The following is a 22,498-nucleotide window of genomic DNA, read 5'->3' on the forward strand; positions in this document are numbered from 1 at the left end:
CAAATCTGAAAAGTCAAAATACAAATAGATGTATAGGTTCTCCCTTATACAGCTTCACTTCCACCAATTGCGGCCACATGTGGTCACATTTTGCCCGTATTTTTAGTGTATGTTCTCAACTCTTGTTCCCTCTCACATCCTTTTTTTATCACTTGCTATTCACACAGCCACTGAACTTTCTTTACATCATCATCCTGTTTCCTTTCTTTATAATTCCACACCACTTCCTTAGAAAGGGGATAGTGGTGGCATCAGCCGCCTAAAGCCATCTGCGCCCATTTATCATCAGTTTCACTCTGCACTTCCCAACTTGGGGAACAATGGAGATGATGGGGAATGAGCAGATGCTCTCCCATTTCCTGTCTGTTTGTTTAATATGGGAAGAAAAACATAGATGAGATCAAATGGGGGCATGATGCATTTTACACACGCATTACATTATATACATAGACATAAAGTATATATGCACATAAATAATGTAAATGTAAAAGTATTAAAGCTCTTCTTCTAAGACTAATCACATCTGTGTCTGTTCAGCTGCTTTTAGAACATCTGGAGGCCATCTCTCCGGACCACAATGACTTGTTGCATGAGCTGCTGCAGGACCTGGGAGACGTCCCAGATGTGGAGTCGTTGCTCGGTACTGTCAAACAGGCTTTTATTCATATTAAACACTAGTTGGCCATAGTGCATTTCTCCTTTTACACACTGTGCTGTCTTATTTCAGGTGAAGGAGCTGTAGACCCTAACGACTCAAACAGAGAGAGTGCTCTTAGCCAGCTGGCAAAGACAGAAATCTCCCTCACTCTCACCAGCAAGTTTGAGCTGCTGGAAGGGGATGACAAGGACCTGAAGACGCTCATGACAAAGTAAGTTCATTATTGACATACAGAATTCTTACAGGATGAGAATTTAATTTAACTACAGTACATAATTTCAATCCAAGTTAAACACCACTTTTACGTATATTTAAACTCAATACTCATGATAACCTTTGCTTAAAGTGTTGCATAGAGTTTGGGACTACTATGAATGCTGAGTGATGCACTTTACTCATGCAGTCTGTGCTTCTTTTGGCTATCACTCAGTAACGTGTCTTTGTTGTCTTTCCTGCCCTTCTATCGTTTTCCTGTCCAAAAAGGAAGGGGTTTGGTGGTCAGCGTTATCTTGCCTATAAACATGTATCCGTCTTCATCAGTGTCTTAAAAGAGACAGAGCTGCTCTCGTCATTATTTTCTTTGCACGTACATTTCAAAAGAAGGGAGAATGTGAAATCAGTATGTCCATGAGTTGATACAGTGGGATTCAGAAGTCCTAGACTGTTACATATGTGTATGTGTCAAATGTCAAATAAATTGCAATTTTATAATGTGCTGAGGCCATGTGCAGAGACACGGGATTAGGGTAATCAGAAATATAAGTGAAAAAGAAAAAACTAAACAAAACAACAAAAAAATGGCTCATGCAGATTGTCTTTTTCTGTCTGTGTCTGTGTGTCAGGACAAAAAAGCTAATAGTGGATGTGATTCGGATTCAACCTGGAGAAACTTTGCCAGAGATCCTTGAGTCCCAGGCTACTGCACCACAGGTGACATTTTCTTTTCTGTTGTTTTCTTCTGCCATGTACCCAACAGCCTCTCTCAGAGGAATATGCAATAAAGGTTTGGTCTCTGTTTGCAGTTGTTCATTTATTTGTGCAATTCTAATATGACTTCACTTCTGAAGGAGTTGGAGCATACAAAGATTGTCGAACGCCGTGCAGTTCAGGATGCCCAGACTCCAGAGGGTCTGAAGAGCAGCCCGGCATTACTGGAGGACAGCCAGCTGCCTCTGGAGCAGAAGAAGAGGAAGATCCAGAGGAACCTCCGTAACCTGGAGCAGGCCGGCCTCGCCACTGCTGCGAACAAATACCAGGACCTCATCAACGACATATCAAAGGTTCATAAGCCACTCTGGCCTCCACCACTAACTTGTTTGCACTGTCAAGTCTGTTCAGCTTCTAAACCAAACACTGTAATTGACAGGACATTCGCTACCAAAGACGCTACAGACAGAGGAGGAAGGCCGAGCTAGTGAAGCTCCAGCAGACGCTGACGGCACTCAACTCAAAAGCAGCCTTCTACCAAGACCAGATGAATTATTATGATACCTACATCAAGACCTGCCTGGATAACCTCAACCGGAAGTGGGTTGGACCTTTATTTAGCAAACTGTGTTGGGAATGAACAATTGATCTCCATTTGTTTGTATGTGATGTTTAATCTTCCTGAAATTTATGTGGATATCATATAATATATTACTGTGCTTTGTACATTCAGGAATTCACGCAGATCCATAAAAGTGGACAGCAAAGGCGAGGATAAGGGCAGTAAGAAGTGGAAGCCACAGTCTCTGAAGTACACTGCAGCCAGGCTGCATGAGAAGGGAGTCATCCTGGAAATTGAAGGACTTCAGACAAACCAGTGAGTTAAGAGAATAGTATTTTTGTGTTAAGAGTACACATGCCCGTTAAAAAGTATTGGGACTGAAACTTTTGTTTCAATTATACAGTATATGTGTTGTGTGCTAACATTTTTCTTCTCATGCCCTGATTCCACTTTAGCTCTCAAGACAGTTACCATGCTCTCCTGGGTTAAAATGTGGAACAGTTGCAGATGACTAATGATGATAATGTAGAAAATCTGTAGTTCAGCTGAACGTTTAACGACCGCACATTAATCAAATCTGTCAAAACAGGGAAAAGATGTGCTAAGGAGATTCAGTGCTGATTTGGAGTTCCCCCGAAAACTGTGGAAATGCCAGAACCTATAAATGATGGTCATGTTTTCCCCAGTGTGCTGTGTTGTCACTTTTTTTGTTAATCCCATATTATTGTCTCTTTCATGTCTAAGGTTCAAAAATGTCATGTTTGACATTTCACCTGCTGAGGAAGTTGGGGACTTTGAGGTGAAGGCTAAGTTTATGGGAGTCGAGATGGAAAAAGTCCAGCTTCATTTCCAGGTAAACACATCCCAAAGCAGCTCACCAGTCAACACTAAAACCTGATGACGGATGGTTAAATGTGCTGTTCCCGTCATTGGACTACTAATGGGAAATGTGTTGGAAATAACGGAAATATTTTCCCACTGAAACGCACTTGTCAAAATGAACCTGTGTGTTATTTTAATTTTTTTTTTTATTATGACTAGAAACTTAAATGATTTATCTAGTGATCAAATTTACTTCCCTGTGTCATTCATCATTATTTATTTTGTGTAAAAACCTCCTAAATTTGAGTTTCTCTCATTGTATTTTTGTGTCCAGGACCTCCTTCAGCTGCAGTACGAAGGTGTTGCCGTCATGAAGATGTTCGACAAAGCCAAAGTGAACGTCAATTTGCTAATTTTCCTCCTAAACAAGAAATTCTATGGAAAATGAGAAAGTTAAGAGGAAGGAGGAAGAAGGTTTAGAAGCAGAGGATCAAACAGATTGTGCCTTCTGACAGTGCTGAGTTTGATGATCAAAATTAATTTTGTCAGAAAACAGTCAGTGGTTCAGGACTGTGTTTTTGTTTCATCTGATTATAATTTGATGGATCACGCCGAAATGGAAATGAGATATTCAATTAAAGCTATCCGTCCTGTGCTTTTCCATGTGGTGATTGTAAATGTAATGTATTTTAAGAATGACATTGTAATTATATTCATGTTTTGTATGTAAAAGATAGTAGAAAACACACTTGTTGGTTCCTCTTTTGCTGAAGAAACTTTAAGGGTTTGATGGACATTTGAAAAGAAGCAGCATGATCAGTTCCCAAATGGATTAGTGGAGCAACTCTGCAGGCAGCCTGCATGGCAACATGACATACTGTAGTTTACCAGTGCCTTTTTAATTAAAGAGTTTAAAGGAATATGTTTTAATTAATAAAACATTCAAAACTTTTAAAAGCCGCAACTGATGTATTTTTAATGTATTATCAGATTATAAGTGATTTCTAATGCTTGAAAAATGTGCATAATAAATGACATACCGTATGCCCCAAAACCATTTAACATTTTTCACCCTCAGTTTTACCATAATCTGTCTCTTCCATGTTGTCAACAAAGACGCTGAGGGAAAATATGAAGTAAGATGACTGTAATGTCACTACACTGTTTTAGGGGAGGAGATGATGTGCAGTGAGGGAGAGGCGGGTCCACACTCAACTGTAATAACGGGTTTGAAGTTGGCAGAAAAAACACTGTTGCCTCTCTTCTTCAGCAGGCTTTATCAGAGGAAATACAGTAAAGCCATGGGTCATCTGTTAGCAGGGTTGCTAGTATTGTTTTCTCTCCAGAGCTCAGCACTTGCCTCCAAAAATGGTAAGTTGGTTTCTTAACCAAAAACTTTTAACACTGTGATAGTTCATATCAGATTATTAGATACATTACTGTAATAGAAATATGTTGTACAGTGCTATCGTGCACCTAATGCAAGATAAGTGACACTGAGTATATTTGCATCAAAAGTGTCATTTCAAATTAATATGGCAGTTGTTTTAGCAGTATGAGGCTGTAGCCCATAATTCACTTTATGACAGACTATAGTTAATATTGTATATTGCTGGCTGGAGTTTAGTAGAAACTGGGGCCATAATTTGTTTAAAGACAAATGATCAATCATTTGTAATTCTGCCCAAATCTGTTTTGACCACATAGCCTACAGCAGATCATTATAATTAAGTGTGCGTAAGTAAATCCAGATTAGATGTTTTTTGTACTTTACTTTGGTAGGCTATATCAATTTTGTGCTATCTAATACATTCAGTCCACAAATAGTTGATGTCAAAATTAGGCTACATCTGTACAGGATAGGATTTTACCCACAAAAAATCAGCACCACTTAGATATTAAGATGCTGCTTATGTGGCTGAGCAATAAAACAATAACACAATAATCAACCATTTGTATTCCATTTTGTTGATCATATGTTTAGTCATACTTAGCTAAGTAATGTGTTGTTATTATTTTACATAAAATAGTTTTAGAACTCAAATACTCACAAGGTCAGTCATCATAGATGTGAACTATAAAAACAAGCTTATCTCTTAAATATTGCTGAAAATAAGATGATTATTACTAAAATACATCCAGTTTGTAACATCTAACTTTCTCACTTATTTCTGGATTTATGTAAAGATTTTGTTCTGTCTCTTGAAAGACTCAGAGCTGCTGCCTCGGACTTTCTCCGGTCACTTTGTATTGGTCACTGATGAGCCTGTGGACTACGTGGATCTGTCTGTGTTGGACTCTATGAGGGACGACGGAGGGTCCGGCTCCGGCTCAGAGCAGGAGCCGGTGAAAAGACACGGCCACCACGGTCCACACCGTCAACCCCAGAAGCACTTTATTGTCTCAGAGGAGGCTAAAGGTTTCCTCCAGGGTCGCCTGGCAACAAGCTTTGTCCCGACCGTTTACACCCTTGTCTTCATCATCAGTGTGCCCCTCAACCTCGTCGCTATGGTGATGTTTGTGCATCACATCCGTCCCAGGAAGCCAGCAGTGATCTACATGCTGAACCTGGCCTGCGCTGACCTCCTGTTTGGCCTGCTCCTTCCCTTCAAGATCGCCTACCACTACCATGGCAACGACTGGATCTATGGCTCCTTCATGTGCCGAGTGGTCACAGCAGCCTTCTACTGCAACATGTACTGCTCCGTCCTGCTCATGACGTGCATCAGCATCGACCGTTTCCTGGCTGTGGTTTACCCCATGAACTCGCTGACGTGGCGCAGCCCTCAAACAGCCTCGGCCGTGTGCGCTGCCATGTGGCTGCTGGCGCTGGGCGGAGTGTCCCCGCTGCTGGCCTCGGGACAGACCATGTATCTGTCAGAGCTGGGCATCACCACCTGCCATGATGTGCAGGATGTGGAAAAACTACAAGCTTACTATCTTTACTTCTTCCCCATCTACTCTTCCATCTTCTTCTTCATCCCGCTCATCTTCACCACAGTGTGCTATGTGCGTATCATCCAGGCTCTGGCAGCTGCCAACGTGGAGAACCGCTCCAGGAAGACCCGGGCCGTGGTGATGGCTGTGATGGTGCTGATGGTGTTTGTGGTCTGCTTCACTCCCACCAACATCATCCTGATGGTTCACTATGTTCAGCTGTTCCACAAGTCCAGTGACAGCTCCTACCAGGCGTACCTGCTCTCCATGTGTCTAGGCAGCCTCAGCTGCTGTCTGGATCCCGTCCTCTATTACTTTGGCTCCTCTCAGTGCCAGAAGCAGGTGGCGGCACTGTTCAGATGTAAGCAGCTGGCTCGGGCAGAGAGCAGCTCAGAGACACAAAGCACGAGGACCAGTGGACGGACGGACAGCAGCAGGTTATGCAAGATGGAGAGCGATCAGACCGGCCTGGGGACTCATTACAGCCGGCTGGTGGCTTAAGTGCACAGACATGAGTCTGAGAGACTGCAAACTTACACATACAGTACACACAGTATGATACTTAGATTTGTATATGAAACTTTACTAAGGACATGCGTGGGTTGGATGAAAAGAAATAAGACAAATCTGTAACTGTTTATTGTTTATTTTCACTTATTGGCTTATTTGATGCATCGTTGTTTACATTTAGAGCCAGTTCACTTCTTGTTGTTTTCTTGAAATCATAAAATATATCCACCAGCATGACACCATGTGGATATATTAAATCAACCTCACAGCCAGCAAAGCAAAAGCATGTCTCTTCTGATTTTGTTTCATATCCTTCTTTTCAATAAATCATAAGAATCAAACAGTTAATTGTAATATTAATATAGGTTTTCATCAATGAATATATAAGATCGTTAATCACTTGTACTGGCATTGGTGGAGCCCAAAAAAATGTGTGTAAATATCAAAGTTTGTGCTAAAGGAAATATAATTAAATCAGAACCAAACTACTACATTATATATATTTTGCTTAATACAAAAGCTGCTTTATCTTTTGTCTTTTTCTTTTATTGTTGCTCACTCTCTTTGTCGTCTGGACACAGCTCTGAAACACAGGAGAACAAAGGAAAGATCATCAGTGAGAGAGGAGCAGGTCAGGATTAAATATTGCATTTCAATACAACGTCTCCACCTTGTGGAAACTTGTGTAATATATCGTGTGCAGTGAAGATAAAGAAGAAAATGGTTGAGAAAACAAACTGGTCACTGACAAGTTACTGACCTGTTTCACCATCGTAGCTGTGGAAGTTGTCCGGGAAGTTCAGACACCCAACTTGCTTCTTGAAAATTTCAACATTTTTGGGGTCTATTTTTCCTGTCCTTGCTGAAAGAAGAGGATTTTTTTTTAAATGGGTATTTTAAAGCTCAGTTCAGATGTGTTGACAAGACCAGGACTTACTGAACTGCAGGATGTATCTGCCAGTGACATCCCCATTACGAAAGGTGTCTGTCCACAGCAAGCAGTCAGAGCAAGTCTGTAGGATGTGTCCTTTGTGCTCTGACAGATTTTCTTTAAAGGCAAAGTAACTGATCATTATACAACATCTGATGTCGTGGATGTATTTGTGATGAGTCTAAAGATAAATCTCTGCCTTACATTTGTCTGACTGTGGTTCACTTACTGCGAAATGTGGTGGCAATTCCTGAGATTGTTGCGTTCACCTCCCCTGAGATACACCGATCACTTAGAAAAACATGGAGACGTTATGAAAGAACTTTGTTTTCACAAGCTTAAACACCCACATGCCCTTAAACAGGTAAAACCTTTTTTCTCATGTACTCTTACAAACTATTTTTCCACCAATGATTTTACTTGATTAACTTACAAGCAGTAATCTCCCCATCGTAATGTCACAGTCTGACTGTCTGAGGTGCCAGACAAGTCGATCCAGGAGCTTTTTAGAGACTCCAGTGCCATGTGGTACTGCTTGGGGTCACCAGCACCCATTGCATACACCCATTTTCCAAACACCTGTATGCAAGCATTTAAGGTTTATGTATCCATAATCCAAATAATCAATGTGCTTATTCATAATCAGTTTTTGTACGCTTCCATTTTTGGAATGAATTAGAAAAAGCATCACAGCAGGACAACTAACCTGTTTGACGTCCTCTGGCATAAAAGGTTTGACCAGGTCCTTGCAGTCAGGTGCAGATGCAGCAGCGAGGGAGGTGAGAGCCAACAGAAACACAACAGCAGGCAGAGCCATGGTCACAGAGGGACGAGGACTGATACTGAGAGAGAGAGAGAGCTGCACTGCAGATGATGTTGCTGAACCTGCAACAGAAAAGTTTTCCCTCTGGGGTTTCCAAAAAAAAAAGGGAAAAAAAAGTTGTATGGGGCAAGAGGGAGGTTTCTACATGCTCAAATGCACTGGTGAAGGTTATTTAATGACCATGTGGAGCCATGCAGATTTCTTTTATTCAGCACAGAATGACCTGCTCAACAGTCTTCTGTTGCCCGTGCTGCTGCCCCCAAATGAACCCAGGCAACGTGCCACGGCTCGTCTTGGACAGATGAGATGTTTAAAAAAAAAAAGAGGACCTGAATCTTTTCATCAGTCGAACGAGGGTTGTTTCTCTGCGGGGCTGTGTGGACTCCTCGTGGCAACAGTTTAAAGGTTTGACGTCTTCTTTCTCCCCCTAACAGTGATGTTACCCAACAACAGTCTTTGTTGAAGTTCCTGGGAACAGCGGGGCATTTTAGAAGAGCTGTGTCCATTTTAATAAAGCTTATAATGTTGACATATGGATCAGTAGAGTGTTTGGCAACTTTTTTTGAATGTGAGAAAGGATGAGGGAAAAGTTGGAGCAAAAATAAATGAGTGGGAGACAGTACAGAGGAACACCAAGAGCTGTTTTTATTCACCACACACAACCAGTGGGAACATAGTGGAGGCATTAAAGCAGACATTTGAGTGGTTTTATAAACTTAACTACAAGATCTAACATAATGCGACACCACCAGGCTGACAACAACTTGATGTCTAATCAAAAAACGATCTCATAACACAGGACTACATCAGTGCACAAGCAGCATCTTATTAGAGCGCTATTCATACATGTTAAGATGGATTTGTTTGCAGGCTTTTCACACGGCTGCAACATCTCTTCTTTAATTTGTAGCAGGCTCAGTAGGAGTTTGATCATTCTCTGTGTTCTCTTCAGCAGCTGAAGAAGAGGGCTCCCTCTCATCTGGACACAGATCTGAAACCAGAGACAGTCATAGATTCAAAATGAATTATCCGACAATAGGATTTGGTGGCAGAGAGATGCAGAGCTGAAAATGAAGACTGACCGCTGCCTGCAAAGTGGTACTCTGGGAGGAACTTAAGACACTCGGCCTGCTTCTTGAAGGTCTCTAATTCAGATGGCTCCAGACTGCCGGTCCGTGCTTTGAAGGAAGAGAAATAAAACAGGAGGGTGAAATGGTGAGGCAATGTGGGAACTGAGGGGGAAAGATAGTGGATTTTAAAATTGCTTTATAACTTAAAAATCTGCATGGAAAAAAAGAAGAATAAAAAAAAACATAATAATCTAATAACTATGGCTACTAACTTACTAAAAAGAAACAGATATCGTCCCTTTGTCTTGCTGTTCGGGAGGTGGGTGGTGTCTTCAGACAGGAGGCAGTCAGGACAGGTCTCATAGTACTTCCCATCATGATATGAAGTATGACCATGGATGTTAACTGTGGAAGAAATATCAAAACTATTTTCATACTGTATTTCCACAATAGCTGAAGAAAATTAACCAAAACAACCAAAAAAATTCATATGTTTGTAAAGTTGTGTGGCTGTTTTCTGATGAAATTCACCCTGTAATGTGCTGTGACTGCATGTATCACCCACATATCACACAGCTCGTGAGTGGTGAGTCTGAGTGATAACAAAAAACACTGTGAATGTTACAAGATACATACAAGTGGTGTGCGTGGTCATTCCTGTGACGGTGGCATTAGCCACACCCTGCAGACATTTGTCATCAGTTCTGTAATGAGAAGAAATAAAATAAAATAAAATGAAATAAATAACCACCATCCACTTTTCACTGCATTCTTCACTGTTAACTGTGATCTGAGGATCAACATAACAATATGATATACAGCACATAGTTGTGTGACCAGTCATTTGCACTCAGCAGTGTCCTTACATGCGGTCGGCCCAGTAGATGGTGATGGCTCCATTTTCTGAGGAAGCTGATATTTCCACCCAGGAGCTGTTCACTGTAACCAAGTCGTGCCTCAGGCTGGGCTCATCCCACGACCCCACATGAAGCACCCACTTCCCATAGATCTGACAACCACAAAGTATGATATGATATGATGTAATATAATAATAGAATCAACTTTCTTCTGAGATTTTTAATGATTTTTTTTTTTTTTTAACAATTATGTTACTAATGTGCATTTTCGATCCACATCAATTGCATATGCTTGAACTTTGCTGATGTTAAGACTTCAACATATGGATAATGGATGTTTTTTTAAGACATCTTGTCATAACATGTTCTTAGTCACTCGGCATCTAAAAATTAACACCAAAACAAAGCTCAGCTATTCAGGCACTGCACTGCAGCACAGAAACTCCTGGGCGGCCAATAAATGATACAAATGATTGCTGATACTCACAGGGCTGTGGCTGTCCAGTACCAGAGGCTTCACCAGCTCTTTACAATCCGGTTCAGATGCGGCACCCAGGGAGGTGAGAGCCAGCAGAGCTATAACCAGCTGTGCAGCCATGGCTCGAGACAGCAGGCAGCCAGAGAGCAACACCAATGTCAGGGATCCTGCCAGCTCCAGTCTCCTCTGGGGAAATGTGGGCTGGACCCAACACACACATACTCTCTCTCTCTCTCAAACACACACACACACACACACACACACACACACACACGCACGCACGCACGCACGCACGCACGCACACACACACACACACCTCTTCTCCTGGTGGGAAGGAGCAGTTCACTTGTCCACCACATCCAGTGTGTCCTATTTACCCTTTTACATAACAGCCATCTGGCAGAGAGTGAAAACAAGACCTTTGAATTTTTCAATATGTGAACACCCCCTGCACAGAGTCACACACACACGCACACACAAACAAACACACACACACACACACACACACACACACACACACACACACACACACACACACACACACACACACACACACACACACACACACACACACACACACACACACACAGGCTGCAAAACATGTAACAAATATTTTGCCAAGCTTCTTTTATTCTGTATAATATATCACACATGAGAAAGAAACTGCCATCTTTACTGTGGAGGTAACGTTTATGTTTCCTCAGACCATATATATGCTTATGTAACATGTACCCTGAGTTGTGTTTTTGTGAAGGGAGCAAAACATTAATGATAATCTTGTAATACTGCACAATCATGCACCTGCCACTCATCCAACATTGTGCCCTCTCACACTAAAATTAACAAAAGCAGATCTGATCAGCTGATCTGCTCCATTTCAAATATTATTATGTGAAGGTCAGTCAAACACAACAACAATCACCATCATCGTAATAAATGTGTGTTTGCACAGTGCTAGTTGCCAGCGCTGGGGAATAAATAATCATGTTTTATTGCCAATTGTGTCTCATATTATCCAGGGTGTCTGTGCCTCTCCACTAGATATTGTAAAGGCAGGTTATGTAAGTCATAAATCAGCTCTCAATGGATGTGCACTGACATGGACTGTGTTATGTAACACGTACAGTAAGCACCCTATTCAAATGTCATATTTTAGTTTCACTTAACTAATTTTGTGCTGTAAATGCTTTGGGATAAATACCAGAATTAGATCCCCAGACAGAGAGAGAGAGAGAGAGAGAGAGAGAGATGTGAACCTGAGGAACTTTAGCAAAGCACGTTGCTTGATTCTTTGAGGATCTAAAAAGCCACATTGTTCTCGGCTTTCAGGAGAATCACCAAGGGGTTTCACTCCAGCAGAAATTTCTCACAGTCATTTGGAACTGTTGCTCTCCATCCTTCATGGGGCCCTCGGACAAGCAGTCAACATGAAGCATAGCCCTGCTTTAGTATTTCCCTCTTTGACTCCCCTTTTGTTGTCATGTAGACTGCCTCTAACTGTTGCTCTGTGTCTTGGCAGAAATCATTGGAGGCTCAACAGAAGTTACAGAGTAGTTTAGGCCAGAAAGAACATAGAGACTGCATTCAGTTCAAAACAGTGGCAGGATACCACATGACGACAAGAACAAAACCTTTTTTTCATGATTTCTGAATAAAGAGTCGATGTGAAACTTTAATCACTTTCACTTTAATACAACATAAGAATCAATATTAGCTGTAAGTGAGTAGTGGTTTGTTTTTTCTTTTCTTTTCTTTTCTTTGTTTTACAAAATGGAGACAAAAAAACAAAACAAGTAATACAGACTGTCTGTTGATGCACATGAAACTCTGCAGGATTTTGTCCTATTCACATCTGTTAGAACATCAGTGATACATACAAAGTGTGGTTACAGTAGAAATTAAACTGCAATCTCAGGATTTGGGGTTCGCGTTGGGTGACAATATGCGTCTTCTCTATTGTCCGTCTTCCTTTTTAGCTTGGGCAGGTTCCTTCTTGTCAGGGCACAGGTCTGAAACAGAGGTAGGAAATGAAGTTGATGAGGGTCTCAATACATTACCAACACTGTTTACTATTGTCACAGCATCTCACCCGTGTCATTTCCAAAGAAGAACTCTGCTGAGAAGTTGAGGCATGCTGCCTGTTTCTTGACAACTTCAAAGTGAGACTCATCAACCCTCCCAGTCTTTGCTGAAGGACAGGACATAACAGACCATGTGTGAGTGCTAAAGCTCTGAGGTTTGGGATTTGTTTTTAGCATGCATGTGGAGAGAACTATGAACTCACTGAAGAGGTAAAGGTTTCTCCCAGTTTTGGTTGTCCCATCACTCTCCGTTGCCACAGTGGTGTCTACCCAGAGGACACACCCAGGGCAGGCCAGCATGTACTTCCCAAGAGTGTCATAGACGGTGGAGTTGAAGTTAACTGTTAAATGCAAAGCAAAGTTCAGGAACCATTCAAGCACAGACAGTAATATGCACCGTAATGTACTTACATACGGCTTTGGTGGCGTTTGCTGAGAAGGTGAAGTTAATACTTCCATAGTGACAATTCCCATCCCTTGAATTAAGAAAAAAACAAACAAGAGAACTGGAGTAAATCACAACTCTTACATTAAGCACTGGACCATACAGGTATCAAAACATTTAATATTCAGAATAATGAGTTACATTTTATCTGCCCAGCTCAGGGCCATATCCTCACTATCAGGTATGGGTGAGATTTCCATCCTGGAGCTGGTGAGTGAGTTAAGAGTCTTCTGAAAGTCTGCGTTGTCTGATACTCCAGCATGAAGAATCCATTTCCCAGGGAGCTAGAAACAGATGTGCAAAATTGAAAGCCATATTACAAACCCACAAATAAAATCTCTTTTAACCCCCTATATTTTTTTGTAGTTTCTTTGAGATAAAAAAAAAAAGAAAACCAAAAATTCAAACATCATTAAACATTACTTTAAAATACTGACCATTTATTGAAATATGACATATTGGAAATTATCTTCATAGGAAATGATTTACAGTGACCTGCTAGGTGCACCTGCATCCATAATTCATATTATCCTCCTTGTTGCTCTAACACAAACTTATTTTTATTATTTAAATCATGTAGAATAAAGAAAACTGGATTTTACCTTACACATGTCAATTCTGAGAACAACGTACCTGGGTTTGATCCTCCATAGGTTTAATCAGCTCCTCGCAGCCTGGATCAGAGGCAGCGGTCAGAGAGGAGAGAGCCAGCAAGGCTAAACAAAACTGAACAGACATGATGAGATTGTGATAACACCCAGAGGGATACAACAGCAACAGCAGTACTACTGTACTCCAGCAGGAACACTGGCATGAGGACGAACACAAAGGATGTTACATTTATATACTGTAGGGAGGAGAGAGAGAGAGAGAGAGAGAGAAGAGGAGTGAGTGTGCGTGTGTATGGGTGGGAGAGGTGGGGGTCTGAAATTGGACGCCTGGAAATGCTGGTATTATGTAATAAATAGTTCAAATGGATCTTTGCAGAAACCAGAACATGTTTTCTTGCTGCTGTGAGAGAAAGGCCATTCCTTACAGTACTTCTTTATCGTGCAGACGACAGGGATGAATATTTCAAATGTGCTAAAGGTTTATTGCAAGTGTTTGTGTGTATGAAAGAGACTTTTTCTAATGTTATCTCTCTTTGTATGCAACAGTAATGCTGTGGTGTTTGTGGTTTTGCCAGGGGCTCACTCACATTCCCTCCTAGTGTCTTGTTTGGGGTGCACAGATGAATTATTCTTTCTGTGGGTTAGTCTCGTTGTGCCTTTGATTGTGCTATGACTTTGAGGCCAGAAAGAAGGATGGAGAAAGAGAGGTACTCACATATCAACAGATTAGTCTGAAATGTACATGTTATATAACCTACAAGAGTAAGAACTACAGTCACTATGCTGTTTATGTCTTTTCTATAGAACTATGAAGTGGTACAGTAGTTGGCCCTTGGATTAACACCTTACACCCCTGTTTCTATTTACTAAATAAGAACCAATAGATAGCTCTGTCAGGTATCAGCACCATTGAAGTTCGCTAAACATTTGCTTATTCCTTTCAGAAACCAGAGAGTAAAAACAGGTTATCTTTGTGGGATTGTGACTGCGTTCAGATCCATATACTCACAAATGAAAAGAGTTGACACTTTGACTAAGGGAAGAGAAGCTTTATACCAGCATATTCAAAACTCATGAAATACTTCTCTGTATTTACAAAAACATAATACAAGAATAAAAAAGAGAAAAATTAACACATCACAAATGGAGTCCCACATACTGCCACAAAACAGAAAACATGATCCGATTTACAAATGCATCTTCTTGTAACTTCCACTCATGGCTTCGATCTGACAAAAAACACAAAGTAAAAATCTCTGTTCAGTTGTGATGGTGCATCATCAGTCCATCGCTCCCTTTTGTAATAATTCTCTCCAGATTTATCTTTAAATAATAACAATAATATCAAATACACATACAAGACAGAGGAGCTACATTTGTGAGCTGTACACTTTGCAGTAAAGGGAGGGGAAAGGAGAATGTTCATACTGTAGGCATGTTGATCTTTTATACATGATGATAATACATCTAGGGCAGTGAAAAAAGTCAAAACATTGATTAAAAACAAGCTTATTTTAGCTTTCTGTACCAACCGACCTTCTCTTTCGCACTGAGATCACAGTTTATCCAAGGACAATAAAGTACGAGTGACCAAAGTGGCCTTATAAGCTTGTGTCTCACTGTTTAACATCAATGCAGTTTGCTTGTCTTTTGAGTTCTCTCTCACTTTAACATTTTATGCCCAGTAAACTGTTACGTAACTCGATGAACCATTTGGATCCAGGTTGTAAGAACAATACGTGAGTTCTAGCTATCTGACCCCTTGTGAAATCACATCTTTATGTAAGAGAAATCAATCCTGTTTTGCTGCCCCCATGTTAAACTTTGTCCTGTGGTTGCGCAGTGAGCAGAATGTAAAATCTTCAATAAGGACTCTTGGTTTACCACTGCGGTCTGAATTGCAACAAAGGCCTGCTCAAAGCTGAAAGATGACTTACTCATAGAAAAGGGGAGCAGACTTTCAGTCCGTACAGTGCTATTACTGTAGATATCAACCTCTGTGTAAACAATCTTCCCCAGTGTTATCACTGTTCACTGCTCTCTCCAATTCAATTACAATCTAGGGCTGATATGATCTGACCTAAAGGGAGACTATGTCACTTTTGAAAGGAGAAATGACAAATTCTTTGGTTTACAATGGAAAGTTGAATTCATAAATAATTAAATGTACCATTGCTCAATTCAATAGATTCGTTTTTTTTTTTTTTGCATCTAAAGGCTAACTTGGTCTGGTCTGACCTGTAGCTTTTGGTTGCGACATGTTAGCTAGCGTCACAAACTTCTTATGCTCAATAATGGAAATTACTAAGCCACTTCACAGACCTCACAAGTCCTTCGCAGTTTTTTTCATTATACTCTTATTGTCAATTGTAGGAATTGGGGCTGCGGTTCAAAAGTTACCTTATGTTATTTAATTTAACAATTAAGTATGTTGAGCCTTTTGTAAATATGGTTAAAGTCTGAACAAAGAACTGATTTTGATATAAACTTCTGATGGTGAGGCAGGGTGAGAGTAATTTTCCACATTTCTGAGTGTGTGATGAAAAAAAAAACTTCTTTGACCCAGAGTATAAAACATAAAACACAATGTAATTTGTTAAAGACTTAGACAACCACAAGAGTTTAAAAGACTTTACAAATATATGTACAAGCCTAAATTAAAACCTCATGGTAATATGATTGTGATGTCTCTCTAATTCTCTTCGAAAAAAGTAAATTGTCAGTTCAAGGCAAAAGATGTTCCATGTGACAACCACTTAGATAAATTTTTTTTTTTAAACCATCGGTCAAAACATGTCTTCATCGCTTTAAAACCCTGGAAATTTAAACTTTAGAATAAATAGGATACTGGCCGTTCGTTTTTGGACATGAACTCCGTGACAAGACGCAAAAACATGTGTCTGCCACTGGAGTGTGTGCACAGTCTCATACACACAGTATGCAAATATACAAAGAGTTCTCCTGTTTTTTCAATTTGGTTCCTTTGTACAGTCTCATAGTTGGAGAGGAAGAACTGATGAATGTAGCGGAGTCACCACTTAAAACGGGAGAAGAAACAGGAGAGAAGAGACGTGGACAGAAACCATGGAGGGGTGGGTGGGAGAGGGGCTGGGGTGGGGCGAGAGGGAAGTAGGAGGACTGAGCCTGGGGGCAACTGTCCTGATTAGGTAGGTGGTGGTGGAGGAAGAGTCACTGGCCTGGTTGACATCACATCCAGTCTCTCTGCTTTTTCAGCAATCCACACCAGCTTACGGAGCTACTGACCGACCAGCTTCCCAAGTCTTCACACGCTCATCGTCATGTTTGGAGAATACTGCAGGGAGTGGATGGGGAGACACTGTTACCATGTATTTATGAGAGAGAGAGAGAGAGAATCCTGAATTTAGTCATATAATCTCAATCAACATTGGCACTTGAAACCCTCTCATATGTTCAAGACATAGTTCAACTATTTTTTCCATTTCTTTGTGAGAATAAGATAGGGACGTTGTTACAACTCACTGAATGTTCATTTTTTTTTATATTAAGTATATTTTGTGGGGCTTTCTTGCCTTTAATGGACAGGACAGTTGAGAGAGGGTCAGGAAAACTCCCACTTCAAAGAAATAAGTAAGAGAATCACAAGATTCCACCTGCTAACACCAGAGGGGAAAATGTCAGTCCTGCTAGGAGAAGGGACAGCAGCTCCTCTGGCAGCCAGGTACAGTATGTGTCTGCTTGCCACAACCTGAGGGACTCTTTAGCATCTTGACTTGCACCATTGTTTGTACCTGATTGTACTGGATTCTATTGTAATGTGGTTTGTGTGTAGTGTTGTTTGTTTGTTGTTGAGTGTTGAAATATGTAATACTGTATATATATTTCAAATATTGAAATGCCTAATATTGTATATATTTGTATATGTTGAAATGTTTCATATTGTATATTTGTTGTATTGAGATGTCTTTGTGAGTGGTTTGTGCAGTGCTTTGGCAACGGCGGGTTTCTGTTCATGCCAATAAAGCTGTTTGAATTGAATTGAATTGACAGGAAATGGGAGGCAGAGAGGGGGGGAATGACACGCAGGGTAGGGCCGCTCGATGCAGGATTCAAACCGGGGTCACCTGCAGTATAGCCTCAACTGAGCCTAACACTGTCCCCTCACTAAAGCCAAAACAAACAACTGCTGGAGACAGAAACGAAATCTGCCTACTGGCACGTATAAAGCTCTTAAGTATTTGTTTTAGTGTGGTTGTCAAGCAACCATTGCAAAACCACGGTTCTCATCCAAGAGATTTGGACAGAACACCTGTAAGAGCACAGCTTGCTGTTTTTAACTTAATTATGATTAATTATCAATAAACAAATGACATATTGAGATAATGCTATTTAGTGTTTGTCGCCGTCACTGGATAGAGCCAGACTATACCGTTTCCTACAGTTCCCAGTACTGTATTTAGTAGGTAGTAGGTTAGCTTATTTGACCAGCATCCAACACTCACACTTTCATTCTGAAAAGGGTTAAGGAAGTTTCCTCCCATCTCTCCATCCTCCCTGGGGGTCCCTGGCTGGTTACTCATACTTAGGTTACCAGGAGAGTTCTGTCCAAAGGCAATTAAAACACAGATTAATGGTCAGACAAAAAAACATTGGGTACAAACTGCAGGATCAAAGTGAGTAAATAGCTTCTCTTACTTTAGGGAGACTGTCCATATCACCTGACCCTGAGAGAGGGAATAAAATATCCATCACCATCCAAATTACCATTATCATAGTATTACTTGTTTTGCATCAGTTCAGGGAAAAGAACCACAACCAGAGATTGTTTTGTTAATGCAGCACCTACAAGCAACATGTTCCTGTACCTAATGATCCATTCATGTGATGAGGCTCCATTCCAGCCATTCCCCCTAATGGACCATCGCCGCCTGCACCCATAGGGAACTGAGGAGAACATACAGAAGAGGCCATGATAGAGGAGGTTTACCTTCATAAAAACACAGCATAAAAGTAGCAATACTTTTTGACATTATAGAGCTGATGGAGAGAAAAAAAAGTTCTCACATTTGGTCGGCTTCCACCTGGAGGGACTGTGTTTATCATTGTGTACATGTTGTCACCGGAGTTGGTTGAATCTGACATAACAAATGGAGGAATGATAAAAGAGTAAAGAGCAAATCAAATGTATACAGGTGAATGCAGATGTGTACACAGAGCTTACCTGCAGGACTTGGCATTATTGGGGTCCCAGGTGGCCCTCCGCCTCCTGGAGGTCCCTGAAATTACAGTTTCACCCTCCATGAGATTCATTCATGAACTAATGAATAACAGCCTGTAGAGCTGGATTACAGAACAGTTGAAACTTAAACATACTATACATACCACATAACTTCCTGGAGAAGCAGAGGAGTAGGGGGTCTACGAAAATAGAAGGAAATCATGAAAGAAAAGAAATATTCTGTTGGACTCTCTGTGGGGTTTCTTAGTTACAGCCCTTACCGAATTGGAGTTTGGAGGGTTTGGCCAGGGTCTGCCCCCACCAGGTCCCCTGGAACACACACACACACACACACACACACACACACACACACACACACACACACACACACACACACACACACACACACACACACACACACACACACACACACACACACACACACACACACACACACACACTTTAGTTTTTCCTGCTTTTGGCAAGCCTCTTTGTTTCCAATTCATTTGTGTAGAGTTGGCAACAACAAAGTCTTCCATTGCCAGAGAGAGGTGATGGGAACAACAGCATCAACAAAAACATGTACATTAAAACAAAATAGAGGAGAACAGACCTCTATAAACCAAATCAAATCATAGACTTATAATTAACAGCTTGTCCTTCTGACTACCTGTTGAGAGAGAAAAGAGGGGAAAAAGTGGACCTTCTCCCTTTTTTTTTAACTCATGTACACAAGGACCCTTGTGCTACTCACTTTGTATGCCTCTCTCTCTCTCCCTCCCTCTCTTGATATGTGTGTTTTCAACTTAGGTAACTTCTGGGGACTCATTGCAGACAATAGACACGTTAATTTAGCGTTGGCCTGTCCAACTGCGAACAAAAGCTGTGTCCCAATTTGAAAAATTGAGAATTTTTGGGTCAGTGGTTCAGGTTAGTTGATTTAATATCAACAAAAGTGACAAAGGCAAATGTGTGTGTGCTTGCTTGTGAAATTACATTGTGCTGATGATAGCACTTACATGTTCATGCCAGGCATCCCAGGACCAACCAGGGCATTCAGGGGTGGTCTCATTCCACCTCCGTAGCTCTAAAAACACAAACAAGCCTTTAGCTCCGTCTATGAAAGGGTAACAATCAGAGCAAATTTTTGTAAATATGAATTTTGAATGATCTGGTTCCATACCTGGGGCCCCAGCGGTACCATGCCTCTGGGTGGAGTCATTCGCTGCATTGGTCCCCCCATATTTGGATGTCCTGTAACACAGAAAAACAGTCAAACTACAATCAGTAATCAGTTTGATTTCTTTCTTGCAGACCAGTGTATTTAGGGTTCAGGAGAAGTTTGACTTCAAAATTCCCACAATGTACTGTTATGCTGAGGAGCAGCTTCACAGGCTTTGCAGTGTTTTATCAAATAGTTTTGAGATGAAGAGAAACTGCTTATTGGTTTAAAAGATGAATTTGGAGATACTAGTCTTTAATAAACTAGGTGCAGTGTATTTGTGTTGTATATCTGTACCTTGCTGCCGTGTGGGGTCCATTCCACTTGGTAACATTGGCTGGCTCCCTGGGACTCCTCCAAGTCCCTAGAGGGAAAAAGGATCCATCCCTAGCATTGTCATCATCACCTCACAGATACAATCCTTTTTTTTTTTTTTACTGTCAACACTTCCGTTTGCTGCCTGCAGGTGTCAGTGTGGCTCTTACCTGATTGGGTAATCTGAGGGGTGGTCTGGGTCCTCCGGGGTACCGAGGTGACATAAATGGCTGAAAAACAAACAAACATACTGTCCTGGGTCACCATGCCAGGTGACAAACTACACTCTTTCTTTCATCTTCCCCCCCATCCTACCCTTAACTGTTTCACAGAAACAGAAGTGCTGTACAAGCTGCACAATGGAGCATTGTGGGAAATTTTTTTGTTCATTCTCCAAAACAGGAAACCAAACCAAAAAACTACTATGACTTCTGTTGAGCTTTGGGTTCATTTTTCCTTTAACAACGATTCCATGACAGCAGCGTGGGGATGTCGACCGCATTTTCATTGGATTGCATTTATGGAAAAAGAATGAGGGAATAAAGGATGAGGTTAGTTAATAATGATGCCAGTGTATTTGTTAACTGTGGAATTTGGCAGCATGTGTGTCAAGCACTTTTGCAGCTGTGAGTGGGTTTTCACTTGTCCTCACCACAGACAGTAGCAATCCTGTCGCTATGTCTGCTGAACTAATGCGCTGTGGTGACAGTGTGAGACAATCTGCACTGCTGGAGAGGCAATACTTCAACGTGCCACTAGAGGGCAATGGTCCCCTTGTTTTGATCAGGGCCCTCTCTCCCCCTCCTTTTCTGCCCCATCTCCCAGCTGTAGACCCACTGAAGGAAAGCAGATGCAGAATTTTAGGTCTATTTGATTGCTGTAATGATTTGAGAATTAATAACTGTGATAACTGAGTTCTTTCTTTTGTTTTTGTTTTGGATAAATACATGCAGCGACGACACATAGACAGAAATTTGTAAGTCGGTGAATTGATAAACTCATAAATTGTCTCTGTGAGTCGATAAATGAAATGTTTTAAGCCGGATGTGTAAAAATCTGTGCATATATATTTAGCTAAGAACAAAATTCAGCTCCAACATCTCTTATCTGGTCCATATGCAAGTCATTTTCTGAAACCTGAATGAAAGAATTGGCAATTTGGTAATTGTAAGCATTTGTCTTGACAAGACCTCGTCTTCAAAGAGCACTTGATCTTCAGACGGAGCTGGAAAAGGCTGTTTTGAGCTTTTTGAAAGAGCTGAGAAATGCCTATGAAGGCTATTGATCTGTGTGTCAGATGTGAGCGTCTGAGTTTGACTAATAATGACGGCCAATCAATGAACGGCTGGCAGAGTCCTTCTGATGGAGAGCAGAGATGATGAGGGACGAAGGTGCAGGTCTATGTTTTTGTCTCAGAGATTTCTCACATTCTTCTGTCTCTGTTTGGGGAAACATAGTGGTGCACCTACAGTACACAGTGACACACACAGACTATACACATACGTAGAGGTAGTACTGTATACCGTAAAGTTTGAGTATTCAAGTAAGACATGTGGCCTGGGATAAACAGCAGGCCACAATTTACCAAGTGGCCCTTCAATATAAGACTAAAGACACGAATCCTCACTTTCTGTGTGTAAATGTGAGGGCTGTATACCTGAAAGAATCCAGGGGGGACTGGTCCCACTGGCATGCCCTCTCCAGGGGGAAGGTTCCCAAGGACCGGGCTGGGGGCTGCTGCAGCACTCTGGAGGAAACACACATAAAAAGAGATCAACACCCACAGTTCAAACTCATCCACAAAAACCACCAGCTCTTGTGCAGTTTTGTACTTTTAGTCCAAGCTGCAACATCTGAGGATGAAAAATCAAGCCAACATGGAAGCACCAGGAACTGCACTTCTTTGAGTGGCCGCTTGATGGCAATATCCATAGACTCCAAAGTTAAAACTAGCAACTTTACAGCACATATAAACCATATTTACAACCTTGTACAACAAAGAGTTTCCTCCTTTGTGACAACTGTGTAGAGGGGACATTTTTACATAACCGA

At 41.2% G+C, this 22,498-nt stretch overlaps 5 protein-coding genes and 1 long non-coding RNA gene across 7 annotated transcripts in view; 2 read left to right on the forward strand and 4 right to left on the reverse strand.

Annotated features, from left to right (window-relative positions):
* Window positions 1-4,017, forward strand: part of iqgap2 (IQ motif containing GTPase activating protein 2) — a 36,212-nt gene extending 32,195 nt beyond the window's left edge. For both annotated transcript variants that reach the window (XM_083978715.1, XM_083978716.1), the window contains 8 exons: window positions 538-640; window positions 728-869; window positions 1,501-1,588; window positions 1,726-1,938; window positions 2,025-2,185; window positions 2,319-2,462; window positions 2,892-3,000; window positions 3,304-4,017. In XM_083978715.1, coding sequence (XP_083834841.1) covers window positions 538-640; window positions 728-869; window positions 1,501-1,588; window positions 1,726-1,938; window positions 2,025-2,185; window positions 2,319-2,462; window positions 2,892-3,000; window positions 3,304-3,417 — 1,074 coding nt within the window. In that variant the 3' untranslated portion in view covers window positions 3,418-4,017. The remainder of the gene's footprint in view (window positions 1-537; window positions 641-727; window positions 870-1,500; window positions 1,589-1,725; window positions 1,939-2,024; window positions 2,186-2,318; window positions 2,463-2,891; window positions 3,001-3,303) is intronic.
* Window positions 4,018-4,239: 222 nt separating this feature from the next.
* Window positions 4,240-7,417, forward strand: f2r (coagulation factor II (thrombin) receptor). Its single transcript, XM_083978867.1, has 2 exons — window positions 4,240-4,340; window positions 5,179-7,417. Exons 1-2 carry the CDS (start codon window positions 4,271-4,273, stop codon window positions 6,405-6,407), a joined length of 1,299 nt encoding a protein of 432 aa, XP_083834993.1. The 5' UTR covers window positions 4,240-4,270; the 3' UTR covers window positions 6,408-7,417.
* On the reverse strand, window positions 6,910-7,631 carry LOC310991234. The gene is made up of 4 exons (XR_014595609.1): window positions 7,577-7,631; window positions 7,354-7,464; window positions 7,177-7,278; window positions 6,910-6,999 (listed from the first exon to the last, which is right to left on the reverse strand). It is a non-coding gene; the product is annotated as an uncharacterized lncRNA (long non-coding RNA).
* A 1,161-nt stretch (window positions 7,632-8,792) lies between these two features.
* Window positions 8,793-10,774, reverse strand: LOC310991550 (uncharacterized protein). The gene is made up of 6 exons (XM_083979296.1): window positions 10,585-10,774; window positions 10,107-10,249; window positions 9,877-9,944; window positions 9,517-9,645; window positions 9,253-9,348; window positions 8,793-9,161 (listed from the first exon to the last, which is right to left on the reverse strand). The coding sequence occupies exons 1-6, from the start codon at window positions 10,693-10,695 to the stop codon at window positions 9,070-9,072; spliced, it is 639 nt and encodes a 212-aa protein (XP_083835422.1). The 5' UTR covers window positions 10,696-10,774; the 3' UTR covers window positions 8,793-9,069.
* A 1,607-nt stretch (window positions 10,775-12,381) lies between these two features.
* On the reverse strand, window positions 12,382-13,896 carry LOC310992046 (uncharacterized protein). Its single transcript, XM_083980012.1, has 6 exons — window positions 13,735-13,896; window positions 13,243-13,385; window positions 13,068-13,132; window positions 12,860-12,997; window positions 12,665-12,763; window positions 12,382-12,584 (listed from the first exon to the last, which is right to left on the reverse strand). The coding sequence occupies exons 1-6, from the start codon at window positions 13,837-13,839 to the stop codon at window positions 12,529-12,531; spliced, it is 606 nt and encodes a 201-aa protein (XP_083836138.1). The 5' UTR covers window positions 13,840-13,896; the 3' UTR covers window positions 12,382-12,528.
* Window positions 13,897-16,755: 2,859 nt separating this feature from the next.
* Window positions 16,756-22,176, reverse strand: LOC310991733 (single-stranded DNA-binding protein 2). Its single transcript, XM_083979619.1, has 13 exons — window positions 22,104-22,176; window positions 20,617-20,676; window positions 20,429-20,495; window positions 20,093-20,163; window positions 19,929-19,996; window positions 19,191-19,239; window positions 19,074-19,109; window positions 18,913-18,967; window positions 18,756-18,826; window positions 18,557-18,635; window positions 18,387-18,415; window positions 18,194-18,292; window positions 16,756-17,025 (listed from the first exon to the last, which is right to left on the reverse strand). Exons 1-13 carry the CDS (start codon window positions 22,137-22,139, stop codon window positions 16,996-16,998), a joined length of 750 nt encoding a protein of 249 aa, XP_083835745.1. The 5' UTR covers window positions 22,140-22,176; the 3' UTR covers window positions 16,756-16,995.
* Between the last annotated feature and the right edge of the window lie 322 nt (window positions 22,177-22,498).

This window comes from Trachurus trachurus, assembly GCF_905171665.1.
Source record: "Trachurus trachurus genome assembly, chromosome: 9".
Classification (NCBI taxonomy): Eukaryota; Metazoa; Chordata; class Actinopteri; order Carangiformes; family Carangidae; genus Trachurus; species Trachurus trachurus.